The sequence below is a fragment of the Lepisma saccharinum genome, chromosome 5, assembly GCF_977018435.1.
Source record: "Lepisma saccharinum chromosome 5, izLepSacc3.1, whole genome shotgun sequence".
Classification (NCBI taxonomy): Eukaryota; Metazoa; Arthropoda; class Insecta; order Zygentoma; family Lepismatidae; genus Lepisma; species Lepisma saccharinum.
The window spans coordinates 11,864,007-11,889,145 of NC_139233.1; the positions used below are offsets into that span (position 1 = coordinate 11,864,007).

At 37.5% G+C, this 25,139-nt stretch overlaps 1 protein-coding gene across 5 annotated transcripts in view; it reads left to right on the plus strand.

Moving 5' to 3' along the window:
* LOC145987659 (solute carrier family 15 member 1) overlaps positions 1 to 25,139 on the plus strand; it is a 146,269-nt gene that overhangs the window by 16,409 nt on the left and 104,721 nt on the right. For 2 of the 5 annotated variants that reach the window (XM_083122173.1, XM_083122171.1), the window contains exons 1-3: positions 10,397 to 10,475; positions 22,729 to 22,889; positions 24,867 to 24,925. In XM_083122173.1, the coding sequence (XP_082978299.1) occupies positions 22,820 to 22,889; positions 24,867 to 24,925 (129 nt within the window). In that variant the 5' untranslated portion in view covers positions 10,397 to 10,475; positions 22,729 to 22,819. Of the gene's footprint in view, positions 1 to 392; positions 438 to 10,360; positions 10,476 to 22,728; positions 22,890 to 24,866; positions 24,926 to 25,139 lie in introns of those variants that run through there. The other 3 variants (XM_083122172.1, XM_083122175.1, XM_083122174.1) reach the window with 3 other exon arrangements.

Here is a 25,139-nt window from a genome sequence, read left to right on the forward strand (position 1 = left end):
CAAACGCAGCAAATAGTTTCCAAGGTTATCGAAAAACTGTTCTGAGTAGAATTTTGACCCCGGTGGTTGCCTGTATACTGCTATTAGCATGAAGTTCAGAGACCCCCCGAAAATTGAATCCCCAGCATCCCCTCATAATTAATATCTAGTGGTTTTATGAACTTTTTCCATTTTTGTTTAAATATGATTGCTATCCCACCCGGATGCCTGCCCCTATTAGCCCTCCTACACGTGACTTTCGAGAACCCCTCCCCCAGTGACTCTGGGACACTATTAGACCTTCCCCAAGTTTCAATATAACACTGAATGTCAAATTGCTGAACAAATTCCATGAAGCTGCATGCAGGCAGGCTCTTGCTCTTCACTTAGTACTTCATTCTGCCAACAGAGGGCAGGCAAGTGCTTGGTGAGCTGCAAGCAGAGAAATTTTCCCCCACGTAAGTACGGTAGATATCGTTTTCCTCTTCTTGTCTTTCTCACCCAAAAAGAATTATGCATTTTTTAAATATAGCAGATTTGTTACGCCCGAATCCATGTTCGATTTCTTCACCCAAGGCCTTTTTTGCTTTGTCGAGCTTAGTGGTCTACGTGGTCGATGATAAATGATGACATGCTGTGAAGAAGTCAATGTTGCCAGATCGTGAAAGCAAAGTTGAGCAACTGTAAAAAACTCACAAATACTATGTTAATGACAGTCCCTTTTTCTGTATAAAAAGTACTAGGCTACCTTACGTAGGAACCATTTCACTAGCATAAGTGTCGGACCGTGAATCCAAAGGATATAAATTGTGCTGATTTTAATTCCCGGAATATGAGTTTCCTTAATTTCAATTGATGACTTCAAAAAGTAAAGGTAAAACTCTCGTGAAGGCACATACGAATATGAACCACACATTAATTCTCACTGTAGACCCTAGTGGAGATGACGCGATCAACACCATTCTCCGACCTCCTTTACCCACCAGTTGCTTTCAGGTACAATTAATGAGAAGCTGAGTGAGCCCCAGATTCACTTAATGCAGGCACGTTGTCGGAAAACCTCCCACCTGAGACATTCCAAAGTGGGGATCGAACTAGACTATTTTCGATTTTCAAACCGCCTCTGAATATGCTTTTACACATAACTCGGCAAGATTCTGGGTTAGTAGAGTAACAGCTCAGAAATATGGAGAGGGGAGGCGCCAGGGGTAGGTTAGAATGGGTCGTACCCTACACAAAATCAGGTTGGTCCACCCTCTCAAAAATGCAATAGCCAAATTTCGTGATAAATATAAAATAAGAACATAGATAACGATGAATATGATGGAAGAATTCCTTGTTTAGGTGACATAATAACAATGTTAATATCAAAATACATTTTTATTTTAACATGTGACCCACCTAAATCTTTTGACAGCCATCCGGTGGCCCACCACATCAGAAAGTCTTGTGCTATGGACGTCCCTTCACCTTCTTCATCGAATCATTATCCAGCTTTTCAATAATAACATAAAAGGCTATAAAGTTGTATTAAATACCAAATACAAACATTTTTTGAAAATAATGAAAAGATTCTCTCGGGCTATCGACCAGGTGAGTTGTGGAAAAGATTCCACAACTTCTACCCTGAAGATGAGAGTGACGTTAGCTCTCGAAAGCTTGGAATCTTTTCCACAACTCACCTGGTCGATATTCCGAGAGAATCTTTTCATCATTCGTCGCCAGGAAAGCTTCAAGACTTAATGTTACTTCATTTTTTGAAAATGTTTATTATAAGTATAGGAGATACATTTTAAAACATAAAAGTAACATCTTTTAAATTGCTACGTGCATTTTAAATGGATTATCTCTCGCGCATGTCTAACGGTGCCTGAAACAAGTTTCTCAGCACGTTCACATATCGTCCAGAAATGTGATTTTCCTTGGGGCAACTACGAAAGGCAGCCTACTTGTGAAACTGCAAGTCAGAAACAGAAGGAAACCGATCTGAACGCAGGCGATATGTCGGTCACGTAATCCAGGCTTTCTCTTGCAGCATTGTATAAGGGATTTAGTGGGCACGCCCTCCCGCGGATGTATATTTCTTTCCTTTCGGTCGAACGCAAAAGTTGTTGCTTTCAAGGCCAGCGAAGCCTCCTCTGTGTTAAAGACTTTTTCTTCTCAGGAAGTAACAAATTTTAATGTTGGATTATTGTCGTATCTTGTTACAAATTAAGAAAGAGTAAGAAGGTTGAGTGTAGTTCGTAAGTAACGCATATATTTAGCTTCATCGCATATTAACACAAAATACTTACAAACGTAGCAAGTGCATAAAGTATGATAATAGTCATAGAGATTTTATTTTAACCGTGTTACATAAAGGAAAGACACAAATTTAGCAGTGACAAATTGGATACAGGTTATTACCAAATGCATATAAAAATCAATGTCACTGGCTACAATATAGTCATTGTTCACATGTGTTACTCATCTTCCACGGTTATGCTATTAAAATTCTATACATTTTAAGTTGTAGGGTGAGAAAATTTCAGCATTGACAGTTGGGTGCGAGCCAACTTGTAGCAAGTTGTAAAAATGTTATACTTGGCTTGTTTCCATTTATAAAATCTAGAACTAGTACATTGTGTGTTGGAACTTGTCGATATGTTAAAAAGGCAAAACTCTACTATGTAATTAATTTTATACTTTTTTTAAAACTTACTTGAAGTTGTACTTGATGTACTTATTAGGATATGGCAGAAAGTGTAATTGTCAACAGCAATGCTCCCAGAGATGTAATCGTTACATTATATTATATAATTTGGTGGAAAGTTGAGTTGAACAATCTCTGTCGGCGGTATATGGGCATTGCAATGATATTTAAAGTGCATTTTCTCGTAGTAAAAATTGCTGTATTGGAGAATTATGAGGTTGATACGAAAGTAAGAGATTTGAAATTTTTACTCGCAGAAGTTTTTTTGAATGTTTACCCTTCACAAATGGACACGTGCAGTATACGGTGCTTTCAGTGAAATTTCGGTTCATATACGGACTGGCTACACATAACGACTAACTTTCACATCATGTAGAGGACAACTTTTCGAACGGTTTGATTCTTCAGGCTTCGTTGCGACGATCTATGCTCTCCAAAACTGCATGTACTATCCTGTATGTACATAACTTCATGATTTCCACTAGTCTTTTTTTCAAAGGGCCCCGGGTTCGATTCCCGGTGAAGGAACATCGCACAGTGGTTCGGACCCCACTTTAAGCTCTAGTCCCGATTAGTATACCTGAGTATACAGTGGACTTTGAAACAAACCGACAAGCATGTCTGACCTGGATTCTTTACCATTCGTGGATGATTTCAGGCTGGCAGAGCGTGGTGCTCATCACATCACCTTAACTTCACATATTGCCCAGATTTGGAATGTTTAGGACCTTACCTTATGTTTATGTGTGTGTAGATAGGCAGATAGATAGATTGATTGATTGATTTGTTGTTTTAAGTCCACTTTATGCACAGTAAGGCTAATCGGGACTGGACCTACAGTTTAAAGTGGGATCCGAACCACTGTGCCATGTGCCTCCACCGGGTATCGAACCCGGGACCCCTTGATTACAAGGCAACAACGCTAAGGTAGGTAGATATACAGTAGATTCATATCACAACAGCATTGATGCAAGTAGCACATTCTTGGTAAAGTAAACGGCACCTGATCCTGAGCCAGAATAAGCATCCTCTATGATGCGAGCCGTACTGGGTTCGAGTCTCGGCGGGAGTCCTCGAAATTGAGGTGTTGGCACATCGTGAGGACAATCTGGGAGCTACTTGAAAGGAAGAAGCGGCTCCAAAGTCAGAACACAGCGGCGATGGGACTCGATGCACTGGACACCCGTCAGCCAATGAAAAACCGCTTGGTAAGCCCTCGCCCTCGGAGGGCCGTTGCGCTGCGAAGCGGTTATTTTTTACATACGTATTGAATACGTGAAACGTCTGGAAAATAGTATTGCTACCCTCGCCCGCAAGAAACACAGATAACGTCACGAAATTCTTGAGCACGACCCTGGGTAGTGTTTTTGTTCTAAAACCGTCGACATCTTCAGTTTCTCCATCAGTTTGTTTAGGAATTGGTCAATGTTCCTGAAGTTATCTCTGTAGAATTTTAATTTTTGTTTTGTATCGCCTTTCTTTTACTTTTGGCTAACAATGACGCTGAGAATGAGTGGCGAATATATGAAATTGATGAACGGAACGAACACTATGCCCAGACCAGGATTCGAACTCGAAATCCTTGGTGGAGAGATAGTGAATCGTCCATTGATCCGAGGCGGGTTATCTATGGTTATTTTTTCAATTGCATGATACTACAATTTCCTTACAGTTGTCGTATGCATATGTACTGTCATGTGGAATTATCTTACTATGCATGTGGGAGTCCTAATTTGTCGGATGAGATACAATCTCGCTACCATTTTGCTGCATCACAGTTGTTTTTTTCCTAGATGGAATGCGTTTTAGAAATTTATCCATCATACTAAATGCCTGACGTAAACTTTGACCACATTCTGAATGGCGTTTCTTGCTCTGAGTGCTTTTAAATCTTTGTTAGCAATTATAGTACATTCGTACGTCATATCAAGATGATGTTTAATTACCAAGTGGAAGAGCTTTGTACTTACCTACCGTACAAAGAATAAGCCTAAGTAATCGATCATAGATAATAAATGACATAACGAACAATTAAGATTGCCAATTATTTAGTATTTGTAGCGTTAAGGTGGAAGATCTAGGTCCAAAGTGATTAGGACTGTTAATTGTTTCTAAGTAGTGTCCTTTTTTTGAGTTCTCGGAAGGAACAAGGAACCATGAAAATACGTTGTTGTCAGGTGTGGGATTTCCCTAACTATTTGCTGATTCATTCAACGCAGAAGTGATGATGTACTGTTGGTAGCGTTAGTTACACATCTCGCCGCCAGGTGTTCCCCTATTCAAAGACAGCTGGTGATTTTTTTTCAGTACTAGAGAGCATGGGTATGTAATCAGTAGCTGGATGAATAACAAAACAGGGCCGGAGTGGGCCATGGCTCACCGTACTGAACTTAAAATCCTGTACATGAAATTTCTGATATCGCTACATGTGCGTCGGGAGAGAAGTCGAAGAGGCATAGTTATTTCAAGTTTAAAAAGGAAAGAAGCTTCTTTTTTTATTGTTAATAACAGAAATAAGATTCTAGTTAGTAATTCGAACAGAATAACCAAAATAAAAACTGCTTAGTTAAAAAAATATAATGTAAAATACAGAACTACTTTGCATTTCCACATCCTACCATTTAATTCAAAGTAGCCTATAAATAGTTTTGAATTGCCTGTCCATTGAAACCAGCAGCCAAACGAATGGAAAGATAATTACACAGAAACTACAAGAGGCACAAAAATAACATTTTGTGTACTGAAAATCGTAATATGTCTTAGTACAAACACGATATAAATAAATGTGCATTCAAAGTAGATTTGTGAGTTTCCTATTAGTGTCCATTGCTAAGATGTTAAGATTCCCTGAAAATGTGTTTTTTCTTCATTTTTGTTTATTTTCGTCATGACGTCTGCTGTAACACTACAATTAAGATAAACGGTAATTTGGTAAGGTTGACTTACTCTTTAAATGCACGCAACATTACGCATCGCCACGTGCGTGCTATGAGTAAATAACTTCCAATGCGCTCCCACGTGTTGGTAAAGAAAACTTGGGATGAGAGTCCGTTTATTATTTATTACTGATAACTGAAGCACTTCCTTTTCGTTAACAGCCTTTCTCGTGTTGTAGGTGTTGTAATATCATTTTCCAGCCATTGTTGTTATCAGGGGCGTATTTATACGTGAGAATCCTCTCCTAAAAAAATTCCAAAGTTCTAAACTTAAACCTGCTGTAGGCGCACGGATTACACTTGTAATCATCCCGAACGTATCTGACAAAATAGCTTTCTTCAGTCGTTACATCTTATATAACATCAAATACAGTGGAGGGAACAAGACACATCGATTATCAATTACCTCATATATCGAAGTGTATCACATATGCAGTGCTGCCACCTCTGGACATCATTGTAAATATGCCGCGTCCCCGCATTTCGTTTTGTTCTATATTAGAGAAGTACATTTCCTACCCCGCTACCTCAGATCTAAATGCGTCAAAATCAGTGTATTTTATTGTTTTCGAGTTATTTTTATGCCAACTTTACTTAACCACGTATCTGTTTCACATAAAACTTTTAAAATATACATTTTATACTTTTGGCGTATCAAAACTTCCACTCAAAGCAGATAACAATGTTTTACTAGCTTCCTTCCTATATTTGAAGCTCTGTTGACACTTTTAACTCATTTACACTTGCAGGAAAACGTAGACATCTTCTTTTCTGTTGTTAAAAAATGAAAGCATTTTCCATTTTTCTGAAAAATATACTTCTGTATTTCCATGTCATACAAATTTCGAATACTTATAATGCTAGCGAGACTCAGAAGCAGTGTACGAATTAACTTGTTTGCTTTGGGGGGGATGCCCCCAATCAGTGTCGTATTTGTGATTTCATTCCCGCGGGGGGAAGGTTTATTTCAGGCATGCAAATGTGTATGTGACCAGTTGGTAAATTCTACTATTGCCTGCCAGGTGTCAGTTGTAAGTACCTAGGACATTAAATCTTATGATAACATTTATACTTAACTTAGAAACAGTATATTTACATTCCAAGAAAACCCAAATCCATACACAAGAAGAGCTATTGAACTACAAAAAAAAAACAGCGCAAAAGGAATAACTTGGCAGTGACGTCATCTCCCACCTTCACCTCTCCTTCCAGAAGCGAAGGCTCATTCGCTAGAGCGGACGACAATGTGACGTGCAAACCAATCGAAATCATTCCGAGAGGGGTGATGCAGGCGTGCAAACCCCCACACTGCTACATTAGTCTAACAAACCGCAACTACGAGCGAGGGATTGATTCTATTTTGTTTCTTTGTTAGGGAGGTATTTTTTTTCTGCTGGTTTTGTCATTGTTGTACAATGAGCAGTAGCGTAAAGAAAGGTAAGCCCTTGTACAAAGATGCAAGAGAAATAGTTTTCAATGTGTATAAGTACTTCGATTGCGATGAAAACAAAACCACAGCTGTTCACAGAACGTCCGTGGCTGAAAGTCGAATTATATGAAATAATTAAAATAAACAAACATAAAATAAACTTCTAGCAGTGCTAACATTAAATTGAAGATTGGTAGTTTGCACCGCGATCCTTACTGCTCGTACTCTTACTCGTGCCATGGTTCCTTTCATAGTAGTTGGCAACGCTGACTTAGCAGGGAGTGACGTCACTGCCAGGTTATTCCTTCCAGGCTGTAGTAACACTGAGAAAACGACCAAATATCTATTGCGCGTTTAACTCAATGGGGGTGTGCGACAAGATATGTGATCTGCGTACATCCAACGAATAAGGCTGACGAAATCAACTCTTCTTGCCATGGCGGTAGACTTTTGTACTTTATTTGGCAATGGACAAAAAACTTCAGACGCAAAGCAGGATAAAATTGTCTCAAAGGTTAATTAACTGTTTTCCAGAATGTTTTTTCAGTGGTGTTTTTTCCATAGTTAAGAAATGGTATACTACGTATGTGCTTTCATTTTCATTTTCTTTGGCGGGGATAAAAACATCCCTGGCGTGGATGAAAGTTGTTTTCTTCTGCTGGAGATAAAAAAAAATTGTGGTGGAAAAATCCTCGGCATCCCACGCCCTCGTTAATTCGCACACTGCTCACAAGACATGATATTGGTTAGTAAGCAGAACAACTTTTCGTACGGCTTCTATTTTGGTTTGAATCACATCCAACTGCGGGGCATAAAGTTGTAGGCTTATTCCAAATTGCTGGTAAATAAATTTTAACAAGAATTAAACGAAAATTAAGTAAGCGAAGCGAAGCGCCTATTACGATGGTTCACAATTGCTTCCTCAAAATTCGTATCATAGACGAGAGCGCAGCGAGGCCCCTTCCCCTTAATATTTATCACCGTTAATAATGTTACAGATCTGCACTTAAAAAAAGTGAAGCATTTTCAAGCTGATGAAAGTTCCGAGCTACGAGGGGAGAGTGTTATTTCTTATGCATATGAATGCGTCGTTGGCATCATGGCATGGTGTATTGTAGGATACGGTATTTTCGTATTGCAGAAGTTTACTAATGTTGGTCAAACAATGTTTCATGTGCTATAACATATTTGTAAATGTGAGAGTTTCCGAATCAGAAGTATGACTGACGTATATGACTAGGAAACGGAACTTTATGTGCTAAAAAACACAGAAATATTTATTTTTTATGTGTCATAAATGTTGAAAATATGTGATAAAAACAGGAAAATATGTGACAAAAATAAAAACATTTGGTAACAAAAACAAACTATAACATGCATTTTAAACACCTAAAATTAGTTTCTAAATGATTACCTCTTAGCGAGCAATTTTTTGGAAGAGTTGCAGTGGATCACCATAGTTTTTTCCAAATTCTCCATTGTAAATCTGTGACGATTATCTCTAAAAAGCATCTTATATTGTGAGAAAGATCGCTCCACGTCACAAGAAACAATTCTTGCATATTTGAATCACGAAATGTCACTAACGCTTAAGTTTTCCAAAGCTTCCTCTTCCTCTACTTCACTTTCCAAAACACATGCAATTTGGCACAAAGTTTGAAAACCTTGTTTTTTTCCCAAAAAATTCTGTACATTTAGACACTTAGATCCAGTGAGTTCTTGCAGTTTCGATTCTACTATACGGACTTTAACAATGGAAGCTGCCAAAGTGTTCGCGGACGATTCAAGCTTTCATATGGAATTAGAGAGAATGGACAGGTTTGTTGAGATGTATGCCAATTCGACTTTTACGGAGGGCTCCATCAACAGTTCTTGCAGAATTCTTCTTTGTCGAGATCATTTACAACAGATACAATTTTTTCAAACTTCTGGGCATAACATCTGCATCCAACCAAGTGCCCCATCGCATAACTACAGGTGTAGGGGGAAGGGGAACCTCAGGACATTTTTGTTTAAAATTGTCTATTCTTCTAGCCAACTTGATAAAAACTTTCTTGCCATTTGAAACCAGTTTATCGACATTGGGATAAAGAGCTCTTATCTTTTCACATATTCTATGCAACGCATGGGCCACACATTTAACGTGCACCATTTTGGGGTAGCTAACGGCAAGGCCTACTGCAGCTTTTTTCATGTAAGCTGCAGCATCTGTCACGAGGAGAAGAACATTGTCAAATGTTATGCCTTCCGGCCACAATAGCTGCATTGCTTCATTAAAAAGCCTTGCTATCATTACGTGTAGCCAGCCCCAGCTACTACTTACAGCTATTTTCTCCCAATAGGATCGTAGGCGAGGTGCCAGAAGTCTGCCAGCGAGGGTGTTCAAAGACAAAACAAACCTAGCACTCTCGATATGAAAGAGGTGCAGAGTAGCCTATAAACATTTTTCCTTCGAGGATTTCGAGGTGGATGAAGTCAATGAGCGATTTTATGTATTTAAAATGAAAATTCGCAAAATATGTATTTACATACGGAAAACTGGAAAATATGTGTTTTTATGTAAAATAGAATTTGCTGTGTTGACATATAAGGCTATAATCAGAATTTTGGCAAAAATGAGGGTCTGTATCTTATCGCAGAAAAAACATTTAATTACCTAAAGTTCCTTTCCCTATATATGACTTATAATTACGCCCAGAGGCGGCGATTAGGGGATGGCATTGTTGGGGCAATTGCTCACACTTTTTGGCTCCGCATAATGGCCTCTTAATATTAAGCCTTAACCATTAAAAAGTAAACCGTCCTTGCCCCCCCCTTCCCCCAGGTTTGGCACCCAATCGCCGCTGCTGATTACGCCTACAATAACACCAAATGTTTACAGAAATGAGGTTTTCGATCGAGGGGATCCGGATCAACTCTAGAAACGAATATGTCCCTGTTTTGTACACATCAATACGGAGTTTGTAAAACAGTGGAATGTAGATTTTCATTTCCCGACTGAAATGTCATCAAAACTTTGGCCCCCGCCTGATCAGTTGGTGTGCGCACGCTTATGATTCGTAAATCCTACCAGGTCTAAATCAAGGTCCTGAGTAGAAACCGTCCGAAGTACGTGTGTATAAAACAAAATATTGCAACATACTAATTGTCGTTATTTAGGCAAGCGATATCGCCACCTACAATAATTAAATCGACGCAGGCGAGAATTCAATGTCATTATCGAGCTCTTCCTACAATTTCACCATAGCTTCGCTAGGAGGCACGTGACTCCACAGGAAACGCAGGTTTCACGCGAGTTTATTTGGCGGAAGTGTCATCGCCGAGTGTGGAGCGAGCGAACCGCTTTCGGCATCGTGTCGCCTAGTTTTCGCAGTCCAGGATCCCGTTTGCATGTCACAGGGCGATCAGAAGAAGGACGCATTGCCCAGCCCAACGCCAGGTAAAGAAACAATTGCGAATCGATTTTCCAGCTCAGGAACCTGCATGCGTCCCCGCTACCATATGTTCCCATTTCTTTCCTTGGCTTTCATATCACGTCTAAACCGATAAGAAAAACTTGTTTTCTCTCGCTGCATTGTTTTCGTTTAAAGGCTGTACTAATGCAACACTGTAACGTATTGTACTGTTAATTGTATCTGTGAGTCACAGAAGAGCACGTTATTCACGTCAGTCATGACGTTCTTAAAAAATACATAAATCCTCATATCTTGTCTGCTTTTATGTGACAGCTATGCACCGCGTATTTCAGCTAACAACCATACGTGGCATTATTTTCATTCAGTTTGTCTTAAATTTTATGCATTCCAGTTAACCAAGATGGGTATATACAGGCGGGTCAATCATGCGTTCGAAAACATACACAGTGTTCATATGTGACGTATATTAGGGCCGATCTACACCAACGCTAAAAACTTGCCAGTTCTGACGCCACGTCAACGTCAAGATAAACATGTAAATGAAGACGATTCACTCGCGTGGATTGCACTGTGGCATTCCTATCGATAAGAGTCCCTTGTACAGTGGAATGCACAAGTTTTGCTCTGAAAATTGTCCATGACTATTTTCATTAATTTTTCTCTTGAACCCTACGTGCTTTTAAGCAATGAAATTTTACGTATGCTGGTGCATAGATTGTAAGCTGCTTGTCTGGCAGATTGTTTCAATTCTTGAAGCCCCCATTGCGTAAAACAAAGAGCATAAACACCGTGATATTTGCTTGGTAATATTTATGCACCCCACTGTACATTGAACTAATTTAGTAATACTGTGTAATTTATCCACGGCAATTTTTATGTACTCATTTTAACGGTATTATTTTTTGAAAGGTTGATTAGAAAAGTTTTCGCTTTTACTAAGAAGAATTAAATGAATTATACGAAGTAGTGGAAAATTCTACTTAAAAACAATCGAATAATGCCGGTTGAACTGCGAATGGTGGCACTACTGAGGCAAGTATACGAATTATTATTTATGCTGCATAAAGCAGTATAGTGTACATAATGGGACAAGCAATAACATTCCCAGAGTTCGAACCTGGGATCTCTTACTTCGTAGCACATTACTCCGATTACCCTACTCCACATGTCGGAGGTATTATTTATGCCTTTCATTCTACGTTCTATGTTTATTTCTGTGTTTTCACTTTCGTGATAGCGAAACAATGGTCTTCCTGAAAGAAAGTCAAGGTTAATGTGTGTCAGTGCCATCACGGATTATATATTTGCTGTTTTTGCTACAAAGACCCTCTGTAGCGGATTTCATGAAATCGAATACTTGGTCCCGGATAGCCCCACCTGACGGAATTTCCAGTCAACCAATGACACTTCTACTCCCGAATGCACGCGCCTTGTTTGAAACCATCTGGCACGTGAGAAATCTTGGAATAAAAATGTTACAAAACAGTGAGGTCTAGGAAAGTTTCACTGGAGAAGTGAAGGTCGAATTAATTTGTTTCAAAAACAAAAACAGCGTCATCAGTAGGGAGGAAACGTCAACAGTGTGTCCTGATCTGTTGCGTCATTATGTCAGAAGTGGGGATGCAATCGGAAATTATTCCAAAGATTCTCTCAACACATTCCTCTGCGAGTTGATTGTAATACATAATGCCAGACAATCAGAAATGCGCAATTAGCACATAGATTTTTTTAAAAAATATCGCGAAATAGATTTAACAGCTTTACCTCCCTTTTTTGTGGAGCCCAGGGTGCGGAAATCATGGTGGGATGGGAGGGATTTTCCCCCACCAACAATCTTGGTCTCAAAAATCCCCCTATTAAAAAAATTGGAGGAGAGAGTTTTTGTTACAACAAACAAAAGATAAATAATTACTTTGAATTTCAAATATACTGTACTAAGAATAATATCGAATACATACACAAATTAGTGTAGTTGTGAGTGTTCAATGCTTTCTCTCTCTCAAGAGATCATTAACAAATCTATATCAATACGCACAATAAAAGTAAAACAAGAATGCAAAACAATAACAACTATGAAATCTAATTGATTTATATTAACGTAAAGCAAAAACTTAATAAAAACTTTGCACATTATAAAACTACTTCAACTAAATCATAATTTATTAACATCTTTAACCAGTTAGTAAAGAAAGTAGTTTGCTACTTTATAATATCTGATCTATATACAAGTAACAAATTTGTTTAGTTTTTGTCATTAATAATAATATATTTTTAATTTAGTAATTTATTTTTACTTTTAATAACATTATAAATATGTATATCGTATAATTTATATGTATGTTTGTGGGGAGGAGGGTTGTAGATTAAGATCTTTCTCCCTCCCCCACCAGTCTTTCACCTTGGTAGAGCCATATATTTATTCACTACAGTTTCTGAAATTAACATTTCAGTTCGCATCATGGTAGTACCGATGCCAACAGAAAATGAGTGAGGAAGTAAAGGGTGGATATTTTCTGAGGAACAGTCACATTTATTATACCCTTTAATGTTTAATGTCATATAAAAGTTGGTTTAGTGGTTAAAGGAGAATTCTTATTTATGGAGTTTTCTTGTTTACTGTGTGGCTGAACTCGTTCACTGCGGGTGTTATTCCCACAGATGTATTTTAATGATTCAGTAACAACGGCAGTTTTCCCCGATGATGCAGTGGTAGCGTTATTCCCCTGGTAATCAAGGAGTCCCTGGTTATATACCCGGTGGAGGAACATAGTGGTTCGGATACCACTTTAAACTGTAGGTCCAGTCCCGATTAGCCTTACTGTGCATAAAGTGGACTTAATACAGCAAACTAACTAACTAGCAATGGCAGTTTTTTGTTCGTACCGTCACGGACACTTCTAGGTTGTAACAATCCCATTGGTTTTCAATTGGATCATTTCAACCCACAAGTGTTCGTGACTGTACATACACTATAAGAATTTGGAAGTAAATAAATGATTTTGAGCATATTATAATTTTGTTCGGGAATATTTCAGATGGGGGAGGCTGGGGACTTAAGTTTGATAATCCACTGACTGCGCAAATCCATATTTGTCACTAGAAACTCACTCCTCTTAAAATGCGCTTTTTGTGTCAATGCTGATTGCATTTTATTAGGCGGTTTCATTAATTAAAGCAAGCATAATTGTGAGAGTATTCTTCCTCTCTTGGAATCATAACTGTACTCAGAACTTCTTACGAAATAAGATTCTTGTGCTTTGAGTTTGCAAGTGAGAGAAAATAACGGAATTTCACTTCCAACGGGAAAAGAAATCGGCAATTTTATGCTTCTTTCATTCTGAATAACGTTAAAACGTTACACTTCACCGTCTTTATGTCAAGGCCACGGACATTTAGCTTGTACGGAACTCCTTACAGAAATGTGTGTAGGGACGGTTCACATGTGTACCCGGCCTGAATTCGCATTCGCACAATTGTTTCTTCATTGAATATATAATACCGTGTCAGACCAGTGTGTAATTTCATACGCAGGAGGTAGGTATAGCAATCTGGAGCGGTACATCCGCGGGAAGGGGGAGGAGACGACTTCATTGTGATGTGACGTCACGGTGGCACAGTACATCAGCCAATTATATTAACGCAACTGAGTTTTTTTTAAATATTAGTAAAGAACAATTTGCAATCACAGTAGGTACGGGAAAATCTCATTTCTCGTCATCCCCCCTTTTAATTTCAAGTATTGGTATGTTGTTTTCTTTTTTATCCTTTCATCTTGGAAACCCAAGTTTTCTTTTCCACTTTTCATGCTTTAATACAAGCAACCAGTCAATTCAGAATAATTAGTGTGGGGTTGGATAAGATTGTCTATTGGATATATATACTCATACATATATATATATATATTTGTGTGGGGGGGGGCTGTATGTATGTATATACATACACACACACACACACACAGTAGCGTACGCAGGATTTCGTCAAGGGGGGGGTTATTTCTAAAACTTTCTCCAAATTCACATTACCTTTGATTTATTATACTTTAATTAAATAATAATAATCACAATTAATTAATAATACTTATAATTAATTAATTAGCTGAATTACTACTAATGCTACTACTAATACCACTACTACTATTATGTAGTAGAGATCTACATAAATATACCATTTATGAAAACAATAGAAATAAATTACTTTCTAATCATTCGATTTTTATCAAATCCTGGGAGCATTTTTTTGTTTTTGTTTTTGTTTTTTGTCTGGTCAACGAGGTGAGACATTTCAAGGTGAAGAAAATCCATAAAACACGAAAATACATTAAAATAAATTGAAATAATTAAAGTATGGAACTCATCCAAGAAGCTGCGGTGGTCTGGTCGGTAGAGCATCTGACAATCACGCGGGAGATCCGGATTCGATTCCCGAAATTGGTTGGAATTTTTCCGGCTTCTTCCCCGCATAAATGTCCCCGATAATTCACATCTGGATTGTCTCCCTGTTCTTGCCAACAAAACATTTTACAATAGTTAAGCTTATTGTCGTTTGAATAATTGTCTAGTGAACAAGGTGAGACATTTTAAAGAGAGACATTCAAACGAGCTGTGGTAAACAATATAATGGGAAGGCGAATTGCTGACTGTATTCTTGTCCGCCTAGCCTTTGTCTATGCATTAGCCTCTAACAACGAACCAAGAACTTTCTTTAGTTAATTCTCATTGTTCACACAAAAAAAATACATGTTCGTTGAACACTGGCGTACGTAGAGGCATGGCCGATGGTTAGAGGCACATACTTTTGGTAAATAAAAAAGAAAAATTTCAGTATAAAAACAGAGTCAATTTCGGGTTCAAAAGCTGTAAATAAAATGAAATTTCGCTGTTATAGCGGTGAAAAAGCGGTATATAAAATTACATTTTGGTTTTAAAAATGTGAATATAATCCCAATTTGATTTAAAAACTGTACTATTACACAAAATAAACATATCCCTTCTAATAGCACATTAAATCATTATCAGAATATTACGTTTATTCCTGTATAGAGGAGTCCATTTTTGCTTTTCAAATATTTACAGCAAAATTAATCAATTTTCCGTGAATTGCATAACACACAGGATACTTCAGACTTCAGAAAGTGTCGCGTCGGTATATAAACGGTAAATTTCGTGTTTAAGAGTCTATTTCGCATTTTGCATTTCATTTCGCATCATTTCGTGACAAAACAGAGTAGGAAAATGCACCTCACACCTTTCAGAAATCTTAAAAATTAACATTGCAATGTGTTATTTCAAATTTCGTTTTCTTTTTGTCAAAAACAAAATATGCATGCCTCTATCGATGATGCTACAGCCCCTACCAAAATTTTGAGAAAATCAGAATTTTCAAATAAAAATCCGTTAAGAACTTTAAAAAATCAAAATGTGTAAATACGAAATCTCTTTTAAAGTGAATCCCGATTACCATTTTTGTCTTTGAATACAATTTTAATAGACTGAAAAGCTCCAAAAATACGAAATATATTATTATGCATCCTGTCCTCCAAAACGAAGCCATGTGTTATCCACATCCGGCCCCTCCTCCCCCAAAAAAACTGCGTACGCCAGAGTATTGAACATTGTTGCAACTGAAATACAAAACATTTTATTTCTCTTTTAAATCATAGTTACCCTCACATTTCACTTTCAAGAACTTGTGCTTATTTTCAAGGCATCACTCGGAAAGACTCGTGTGCTTGGAATGCTGTGCTTTTCTCCATGCTACATGGAAATAATAATTCAAATTATTATTATTATTATTATTATTAGTGGTAGTAGTAGTAGTAGTAGTAGTAGTAGTAGTATATGTAGTAATAGTATTGTCCCAGATCTTTGACTGTGGTAAATTGGCCATTTAAATTTTTTTCCACAGCATTTTTCATAATATTTCACAAGCTCAAGGGGGGGGTTTAAACCCCGTAACCCCCCCTTGCGTACGCCACTGCACACACACACATACATACATATATATGCATACAAAGACAGCATATTATAAACAATTTACACGGTTAATTGTTCATGCTTTTTTATTAGTAATTATATTTGCAGGTTACTTCGTAACCATTGAACCCTTTCAACATTCCCTCAATGCTCTTTACCTAGTCCTTCTCTTTTCGTATCCTATCATTTTGTTTCCTTTCCCCCCATTTTCCTTACATTTCCTTTCCTGCCCTTTATTTTACTTGATTTTTTACTTTCATATCGTAATGTTTTCCCATGATTATGTCAAAGAATAGATTAAGCAAATAATTGCAACACATATTTTAACTACAACTATTCATTGTGATTTTTCGATATTCCCCTCAATGTATTATATCCTGTAACCCACAGAACAGGGTATAAGAGCCACGTAAATCATAATCTTGTGGTACGTTTCCTTCCGTGTCCTTAGTTTCTTGTCGGTTAGCCAGTCTTTTATCCACTTCCTTCCTGTTATACTCTAAAACGACCACACTTCTAGCATGGATTGCAAAGAGTTCACAAATTAATTCCTAATTATGACAAAATGCTATCAAAGGCTTATTCATCTTACTCGAAGGAAAGGAGAAACCCAATGCATGTCATCTTTTTAACTTGCACTGAGGAAAAGTGTAGTATAATAGTTACGAAAGTAAATACAGTTGTAAGTTATTGTAGAGACGAAGCTAAAGTTGACGACTGTGAATATCACATAGATGATTTTTGTAGGGGCGTGATACACTGTAAAATATTTTGTAACTTCTATTTTAAATCTTCATTTCAAAAGTTGTTACACAGACAAACAATGTAATCGGGGGTAATTTTTTTAAGGGGATTAACAAATCTCGGATACTTTTTTTAAAAAAATACTACTTCTGCATGGGAAGTCCGATTGAACCAATTTTGTGAATGAGGATTGCCTGGACATTCTAGTTTATGTGTTTGAAATGCCAAGAAATTGTAACACATTTTAGTACTAATAATTAACATGTATTTGAAATGGGAACATTTCACTCTTTTTAAAAAGAACGGTGCCCAATTTCGGATACTGTGGGTTCTTATTTTCGGATAGTTAATTACGGCCGAGGAAGTAAGCCTATCTAGATGAAAATGAATACAAATTTATTAAATCATACAATTTACTGCCATACAATATTGTTTCACACTTGCTAACATAGGCAGAGTATATGGTGATAAGGATATCATATTAATTATGCAATAATGCCATTCTTACATTTGCTACAGATTTGTTTAGGAACATAAATCACAAACATATGTTTTGCACTGGTCTTTCCCAACTCCTGCACATAATTCATGCACCCAACGCAAGCACTTGATGCATCTTATCCACTGCTCACAACATGTGTCACTCTTGTATGGTTGGTTGAAGAAGATTCATTCTTCGTCACAACTGTCTTCCTTCATCGTCTGTTGAGACTAGCGAAATGTCACCATCTTCTGATATCCGCCGAACGTAAACCGAAGGATCGTTCGTCCATAATCTTACAATATGCAACAAGTTCTATTTTCATGTCAGACCCTAGAGCACACTTTCTTCCTATGTTAGTATGTAGGAGCTCATCAATTGTTTTTGTTTTGTGATTCACGTAATTTTCTAGCGTAGACCTCGGAACATGAAATGTTTTAGCTAGTTTTAAAAAACCCATCTCTTCACTTTTAACGACATCATAGGCTTTCTTCATATTTTCTGCAGTCCATGGTTTTCGTGGACCCGGAGCCATCTGAAAGGATGAAACAATGAAATTACTTACAGTCGCTAAATTTCGGATATCCGAAATTGGGATGTCAGTGGTATTCGAAATCGGACATTCACACGCTTTGACAAACAGGCGATGCCACCGGCCATTGACGTTCGAGAGTGAGTTCACATAAATATATGTTGAAGTCCATTATATTATGTGTGTTCATGTATAAAAATTAGTATCATGCATCCTTACCTTTCCTGTAGAATCACGTCTTGAAAGTGGAGGTGCAAAAATTCAGCTGGTTTCAAAATGAAAAAATGGCCGCCACAAAACCACACTTTCTTCTTTCACTTCTGCATACACACTGTGCTATCGTAACGTCATTCGCTGTTAGTAAGCGCCTGTTCTGATAGACTGCAGCACTTATTTCGCGAGATATTGTGGTATCCGAAATTACGCAGCTATCCGAAATTCGGGTGACGGTTAGTTGGACCCCGAGAATACTTAAATGGGCGAGGTGCACCGCTAAACTCTTCGAACCAAGGGGTCAGTTGCACCGCTAAACCCTTCGGACCAAGGGGTAAGTTGCACCGCTTACCCTTTCTCCGCTAATTTTCTCTTCACACTTTTCACAGGCTTAGCACTGTCATGGCTAGAAGCTCATGGCGTGTTTAAAAATTTGCGGATGAGTTTCCTTTGTCTAATTTTACCTCTATGTTTCAATTTTATTTCTTCTTATTCTTCTTTGAACTGTAGTAGGAAATAGCCTTTAAGAAATCAAATTGTGTTAGTTATTTATTCTTATATTTCTGCTTCATATTTTCCATTCTCTGTTTCAGAAATTTACTGTTTCTTTGTGACATCTGCACTATTTTTTAAAGCATACATCAACCTAACCATTTTCTTTCACATGCAAGGAAAACATTTGATGGAAAAACTTTGGACAATGTTTGAAAGTTCCATCGATAAATATCGTATCATTTTTACACAAAAATTGTAGATTAGAGGCACTTGAAAAACAAACAATACCTTTTTCTTCGTTATTAATTTGCAGCATTGCTTCTCCATGGTGTGTTTTAATATCCAATGAAGTTAGAGCAATGCACGTTACCACAGCACATGCAAACGCCTGTTTGACTAGAAGAGAGGCGGACACTGGTTATGACGTCATGTATCCGGAACCGGTGCAACTAGCTTGTTTGGTCACGAGGAAGTCGGGTGCAATTCGACCAGTCGTTTGATTGACATGTTATGCTAGCGGTGCAATCGACCCACGTCCCGAAATTCGGTCACTTTACCTTTCCATGTTAGTTCTTGAAAATTTTGCTTTTCTAGAAATTTCGGGAGGGGCTGTAGTCCCATCAACTCCCCCTGCTTACGCCAGTGACTGTGATTTATTATATGGTACTGAAACTTTTAGGTTTTTGTCTCGAAAGGGGAATGTAACGTTTAAAATATTAAGTACAATACATAATTTTGCTTTCGGTATTATGCACATAGGTGTGAAAGTAATTTCTTGCTCTTATTATGTTGCTCTTGCATCTTTTTAGCTCAATCTTGAGATGAAGATGAATGAATATTCTATGATTATATGTGTCTCGTGATTGTACACATAGAGCATAAGAAATTCCGTTTTTCGAGGGTTCATAGGGTCGAAAAACCAGACCTCCACGAGGAAAATGTTATTTACAAAAGCTGTTAGCCTTGTTGTCTCCCACACAGATGGTAAACCTGATTTGTTAAAATTAACTTAAAACATTTGGGTGATAACCGTTTCACAAAAATAATAATATCAACTCTATGAGATCTCGCGGGTTATTCTCTCAGGCCTCTCGCTTTCTGAAGCAAACATTGGCAAAAATTGGAAGATTCATGATGAGCGTGTATCGAGTTTGCTTAGGAAAGGAGCAGGTGAACGTGATCTGTTACTAAGCGACAATCTTCAGTGAACATTTGCAGGTGTGCATAAATTGAAAAAGTTTGTCCGCAAAACCGCAATTATTTTCTGTTGCTCGAATGATACATGCATGCTTTTTTCAAATGGCAATGCAATAATGCATAAAGCCTTCCCGATGTGGTAACGTCGTCGCCTTGTAATGAAGGGGTCCCCGTGTCGAAACGCGGTGGAGGCATATTGTGTTTCGGATCCCAATTTAAACTGTAGGTCCAGTCTCGATTAACCTATCTTGTCATAAAGTGGACTTGAAAACAAAGCTCCTACTTTTTTCATGGAAATAAACCTGTGCTTAATATTTAATACAGTAGCACAGGCGTTTACAACCAGTCTGAAAAATATATAGCCTACCAAAGGTACTTGTTTGAAATAATAAACAACAATAGGTGGTGATGACCAAACATGGGGATGGTATGGAGACGAGATGATCCGGGATTCTGTTTTGTCTCGATTTATAAATATCCATCTCGTTATGGTCTCGGTCTGGAGTCTAGAAATCTCGTATAATCATCATGTTCAGGGTTTCACTCACACACACTTCCATAGCTAGTGGAGGTCATTACGGCAAACAACATTTTTCTTAATATATACTGTATATATACATTTTTCTCTTTGATGCCTCGGTTAAACACTACTATAGGATTGGAAAGCAAACGCGCTCTCGCCAAACTGAACTTAACGGGAAGTGCCGAATTCTGTCGTCTCTTAATTCTATTAAATTTTACTGGTCAAGCCCGGGTAGTGTTTCACAGTACAGGGTGCACGCTATTGAGAAAACTGCCCAGTTCTAGTGACACGCAATAAGTAACATGTGCAACTTGTCGTGTTACTGCGGTATGAAAAATTGTATTTGTTTGAGGAGGTTCGTTTTCAAGTGACACGTGTCACGTAACTTCTTCAGCTTTGTTTTTGAGTGGCAAATTACTCGGATGCCAGGTGAAACCTTGTCCCGCTTCCCACTTCCGTATGATCATATTTTGGTTTGATTTGGTGTTTTTTAGGTCCACTTTATGCACAGTAAGGCTAATCGGGACTGGACCTACAGTTTAAAGTGGGATCCGAACCACTTGTGCCTCCACCGGGTATCGAACCCGGGACCCCTTGATTACAAGGCAATGACGCTACCACTGCGATCATATTTAAGAAAATGTAATGTTCTGTTGTAAAGGGTGCAATTTTTTACCTTATTCTTGTTCTCATTGTAAAAGGTATGACAAAATGAAATGTACAAATATTGTTGTGCAGAAGAACATACATATTGAAAAAAAAATATAAACATAAAGTCATAAAAGACTAAGAAAGGACTATATAGTCCAAATTAACTGCAATGTATTGCACTCAGGGTGAATATATACAGGTGGATTCGTTCATGATATTCAACGAACACAACAACACTGCTAAATTGGGTTATACTTAATAGCACACCTTTTAAATACCAAATGAGTGCTCTCATTCAACGGAATTAGAGACCGCAACTACAATTCAATGACTACTCTGTACCGCAAGATATCTTGACATCATTTATGCTCTCAGAAATTTGGGATTAGTATAGAAACCAACCTAAATCGATTTGAATCAACATTAATATTTGGTACACTTTTTTTACATACATTTTTGATGAGAGAATCATCTATCATTGCTACACGTCTGTATGAATGAGATTGGTATTTAATAAACACACCTTTTTCTTCTTTTTACGCCGGCCCCGTGGTGGAGTGGTTAGCACATCGCGCTACGACGCTAGGGGTCCCGGGTTCGAATCCCGATCTGGATGTTTGTGAGTGTCCATTCATCAATTTCATCATGTCATCACTCATCTCCATCTTCGCAAATTAGCCAAAAATGGCACAAAAATCAAAGTAAAATAAAGCAAATCAATCAATCAATCATCTCCATCTTCACAAATTAGCCAAAAGTGGCATATAAAGCAAATCAAAATCTTCTTTTTACATCCTTTTTCCGGTGGAGAGAATTTCAAACACCGTGATATTATAATTTAAACGATGCGATACAATTAATTTCTCTCATAGGCCTACATTATTCAAACACCTTAGTAAAAACACTCCAGAATAGTTGTTTGGGGAAATTTACGATGGCCTTCATACTACCCCACACGAAATTTCCGAACACAAAAAAAAATATCTGACGGATCCATCTGTGTATGTTCCAGCTTAGAATTCAATAACTGTTAAAAAATATAAATCATTATTAAACGCAATGTTGAGTGCGCAATGGCTAAAATCAAAAGAAAGAAATAATCTTATTTTTCTTTCTTTCTTTGTAAATAATAAAAGTTTTAGTAAGTGCATAGTATGCGAACTAAACTCTCAAGCAAAGATTTAGCTCTACGTAATTCTTATTAGATGTCTAAAATAGAAAATGTTAAATAACATTTGTCATATTTAAATAAGAGAAAGTAATTACATATAGTGCATTATGACTTGCTCTAAATGGTCATAACATGTTATCTTTAGCATTGTTTCTTTCGACACTTGACAGAGTACAAAAATTAAGCTGTACATTTTTATTGAAGCTTTGTGTGGCTTTTGTTCAGTGCATTACATGTTACTTATGTTATCTAATTTGTCCGCTGTGCTTTGCTGATTATTCGTGTCGTGTGCTTCAGGTGTGCTGTGTTTCTGTCGTGTGTGTTATCAGCCTAAGGTGTGAATGTCGTCCTCGGCTAACACTGGAACACCCTTTTGTCCGAGGAAGCGATGCAGAGGCACAGAAAATATGTGTTCACGGATTCCGAGGACGAGGTGGACGAATTCAGTGTCCAGGAAGGTGGGTATTTTTCATCATTTTCAGTGTTCCTTCCGAAAATGAATGTATCAAATGCAGGAATCCATATCATCTCTTGCACAGTATAAGTTGTAACGATGCGGAGTAAGTTTTCCTTGCCAATGAAATTACTACACTTGCTTGAAAGCTTGGTCAATGACAATCTCTTCTTTAAAAAGTTAAGGTACAAGGACAAAATGAAAATGACAATGTTACGAACTTCTTATACAGACACAAAATGGATAGGAAGAGCCAAAAACTACAATACTGTATATTAACAAACCTAAAAGATACTAGATCAAATGTAATCTTAATCAAACCTAACCATAACCTTGCTGAATATAATGAAACCTAACTTAAACCATGTTTACACCTATCCATAACTGTACACATCCTAACTTGCCTGACCTAAACGGAACTCATTTGCCCTGTTTGTATTATATCTGGATGATCTCACAGACCTCTTTAAATCCCCCATCTCAAGCACAATTCAATGTTCGCTGATGATTGCAGGATTATGAGAGAAATAAAACATCCATCAGACATGCAACTTCTCCAAAATGACATAAATAGATTCTCCGAATGGTGTAAGGGATGGAAACTGTCCACAAACCCTTCGAAATGCTCTTACATAACAATTTCATTGAAGCAAAACATTTTTGAAGGTAATTATACACTCACCGACCTCCCTCTAGCAAAAGAAGCACAACACCGAGATCTAGGTATCCTCATACATTCAAAACTAAATTTCGATAATCACATATCAACCGTCACAAAAAAGGGAATGCGTATGCTAGGCCTACTTTACAGGTTCACCGAAATCAATAACCCGAAAGCACTTTCCATTTACTTCAAGACATTTGTGTCCCCCATTCTAGAATATTGTTCACCAATCTGGAACATGGTTGCCCATTCTCATACCTCCAAGATCGACAGTGTTCTCATCTTTTTCATCTCCATCGTTCGATAGAGAGTGCCTGCCCTTAGACACCTGCCTAAGAGAGATTTGCTTGTAAATCTGCATATTAATACTCCAGAAACTCGTAGATACATTGCAGATATGAAATTGCTATATAAGATTATAAATGGAAACTTAAGATGCAGCATCCCACTCCACGAACTCTCACTCAGAGTGCCTAGACATAAAACACGGAGCAAGGAAACTTTCCACACTACAACTCCCAGGCTCTCACTCATACAACGTTCACTATTCCATAGGCTACCGAATCAGTTCAATATAATCTCAAACCAAATAGATATATTCACTTCATATTCATTTTTTATCAGCAACATAGAAAAAATTGTACATAAGTAATGCTTTTGTGAAACTGATCTTTTTACCTTGGTACTTTTTTGACTTGTTTTATTTTTGTTTATTTTATGTTATCCTTTCTTTTGTTTTTAATCTTAGTCTATTGTTTTACTGTTGTTTCTTTCTGGTTTAAAATAGCTTCTGCTGTACTGGAAATTTCAATAAATAAATAAATAATCGAAGCTGCAACGTAATGTATTTTAACCTAACCTAACCAGGCCTAACTGAACGTATATTCTCTCTCATTCCATCTTTCCTCACCCTGTCAATGATGTTACTAGTCAAGTTCTCAGTGTATACCACCACTTGCCACAAAGAAATATTTATTCTGTATCATATCTGTACGTTGTGGCTTTAAGAAAATGTGTTACAAATTAAGATACTGAAGTACATTTGAAATTATTACACAAAATATTTAAAATTATAATAGAAATTACATTTGAACTTAATTTTTTACAAGGACACAGAAAGTATAGTGTCATATGACCTCTGTTTAGAAACCTGATACTTTTCAGCTGATGTAGGTTAATCACAACCATAAGAATGGTGATAATTAACACATGATGTTCATGATTGGACAAACACAGTGACACATCCACGTCTTGCCTGGGGTTCGAACATGGAACCTCTGGCTCTCTAGAGCTTTAACGTGTTTTTTTCTTTTCCAGCCACTGCTTTGCTTGGGAAGAGGAGCATTTCGTCCGAAGATGAAGAGAGCATCAAGGAGGTAAGTTCAAAACTTACATTAAAAAAATAATAAATAAATAAATAAAATAAAAAATAATAATTGAGTATTGCATATACTTCTGCGGTTAACTACTGATGATTCAAAGTGAGCAAAAATGGAGAAACGGAACGAACACAGAATTTTTTTCAGCGCATATCATCTGTACTGAATACTTAGGTGTGGAAAAATACAGGTTGAATCTTTTCGTGGTATT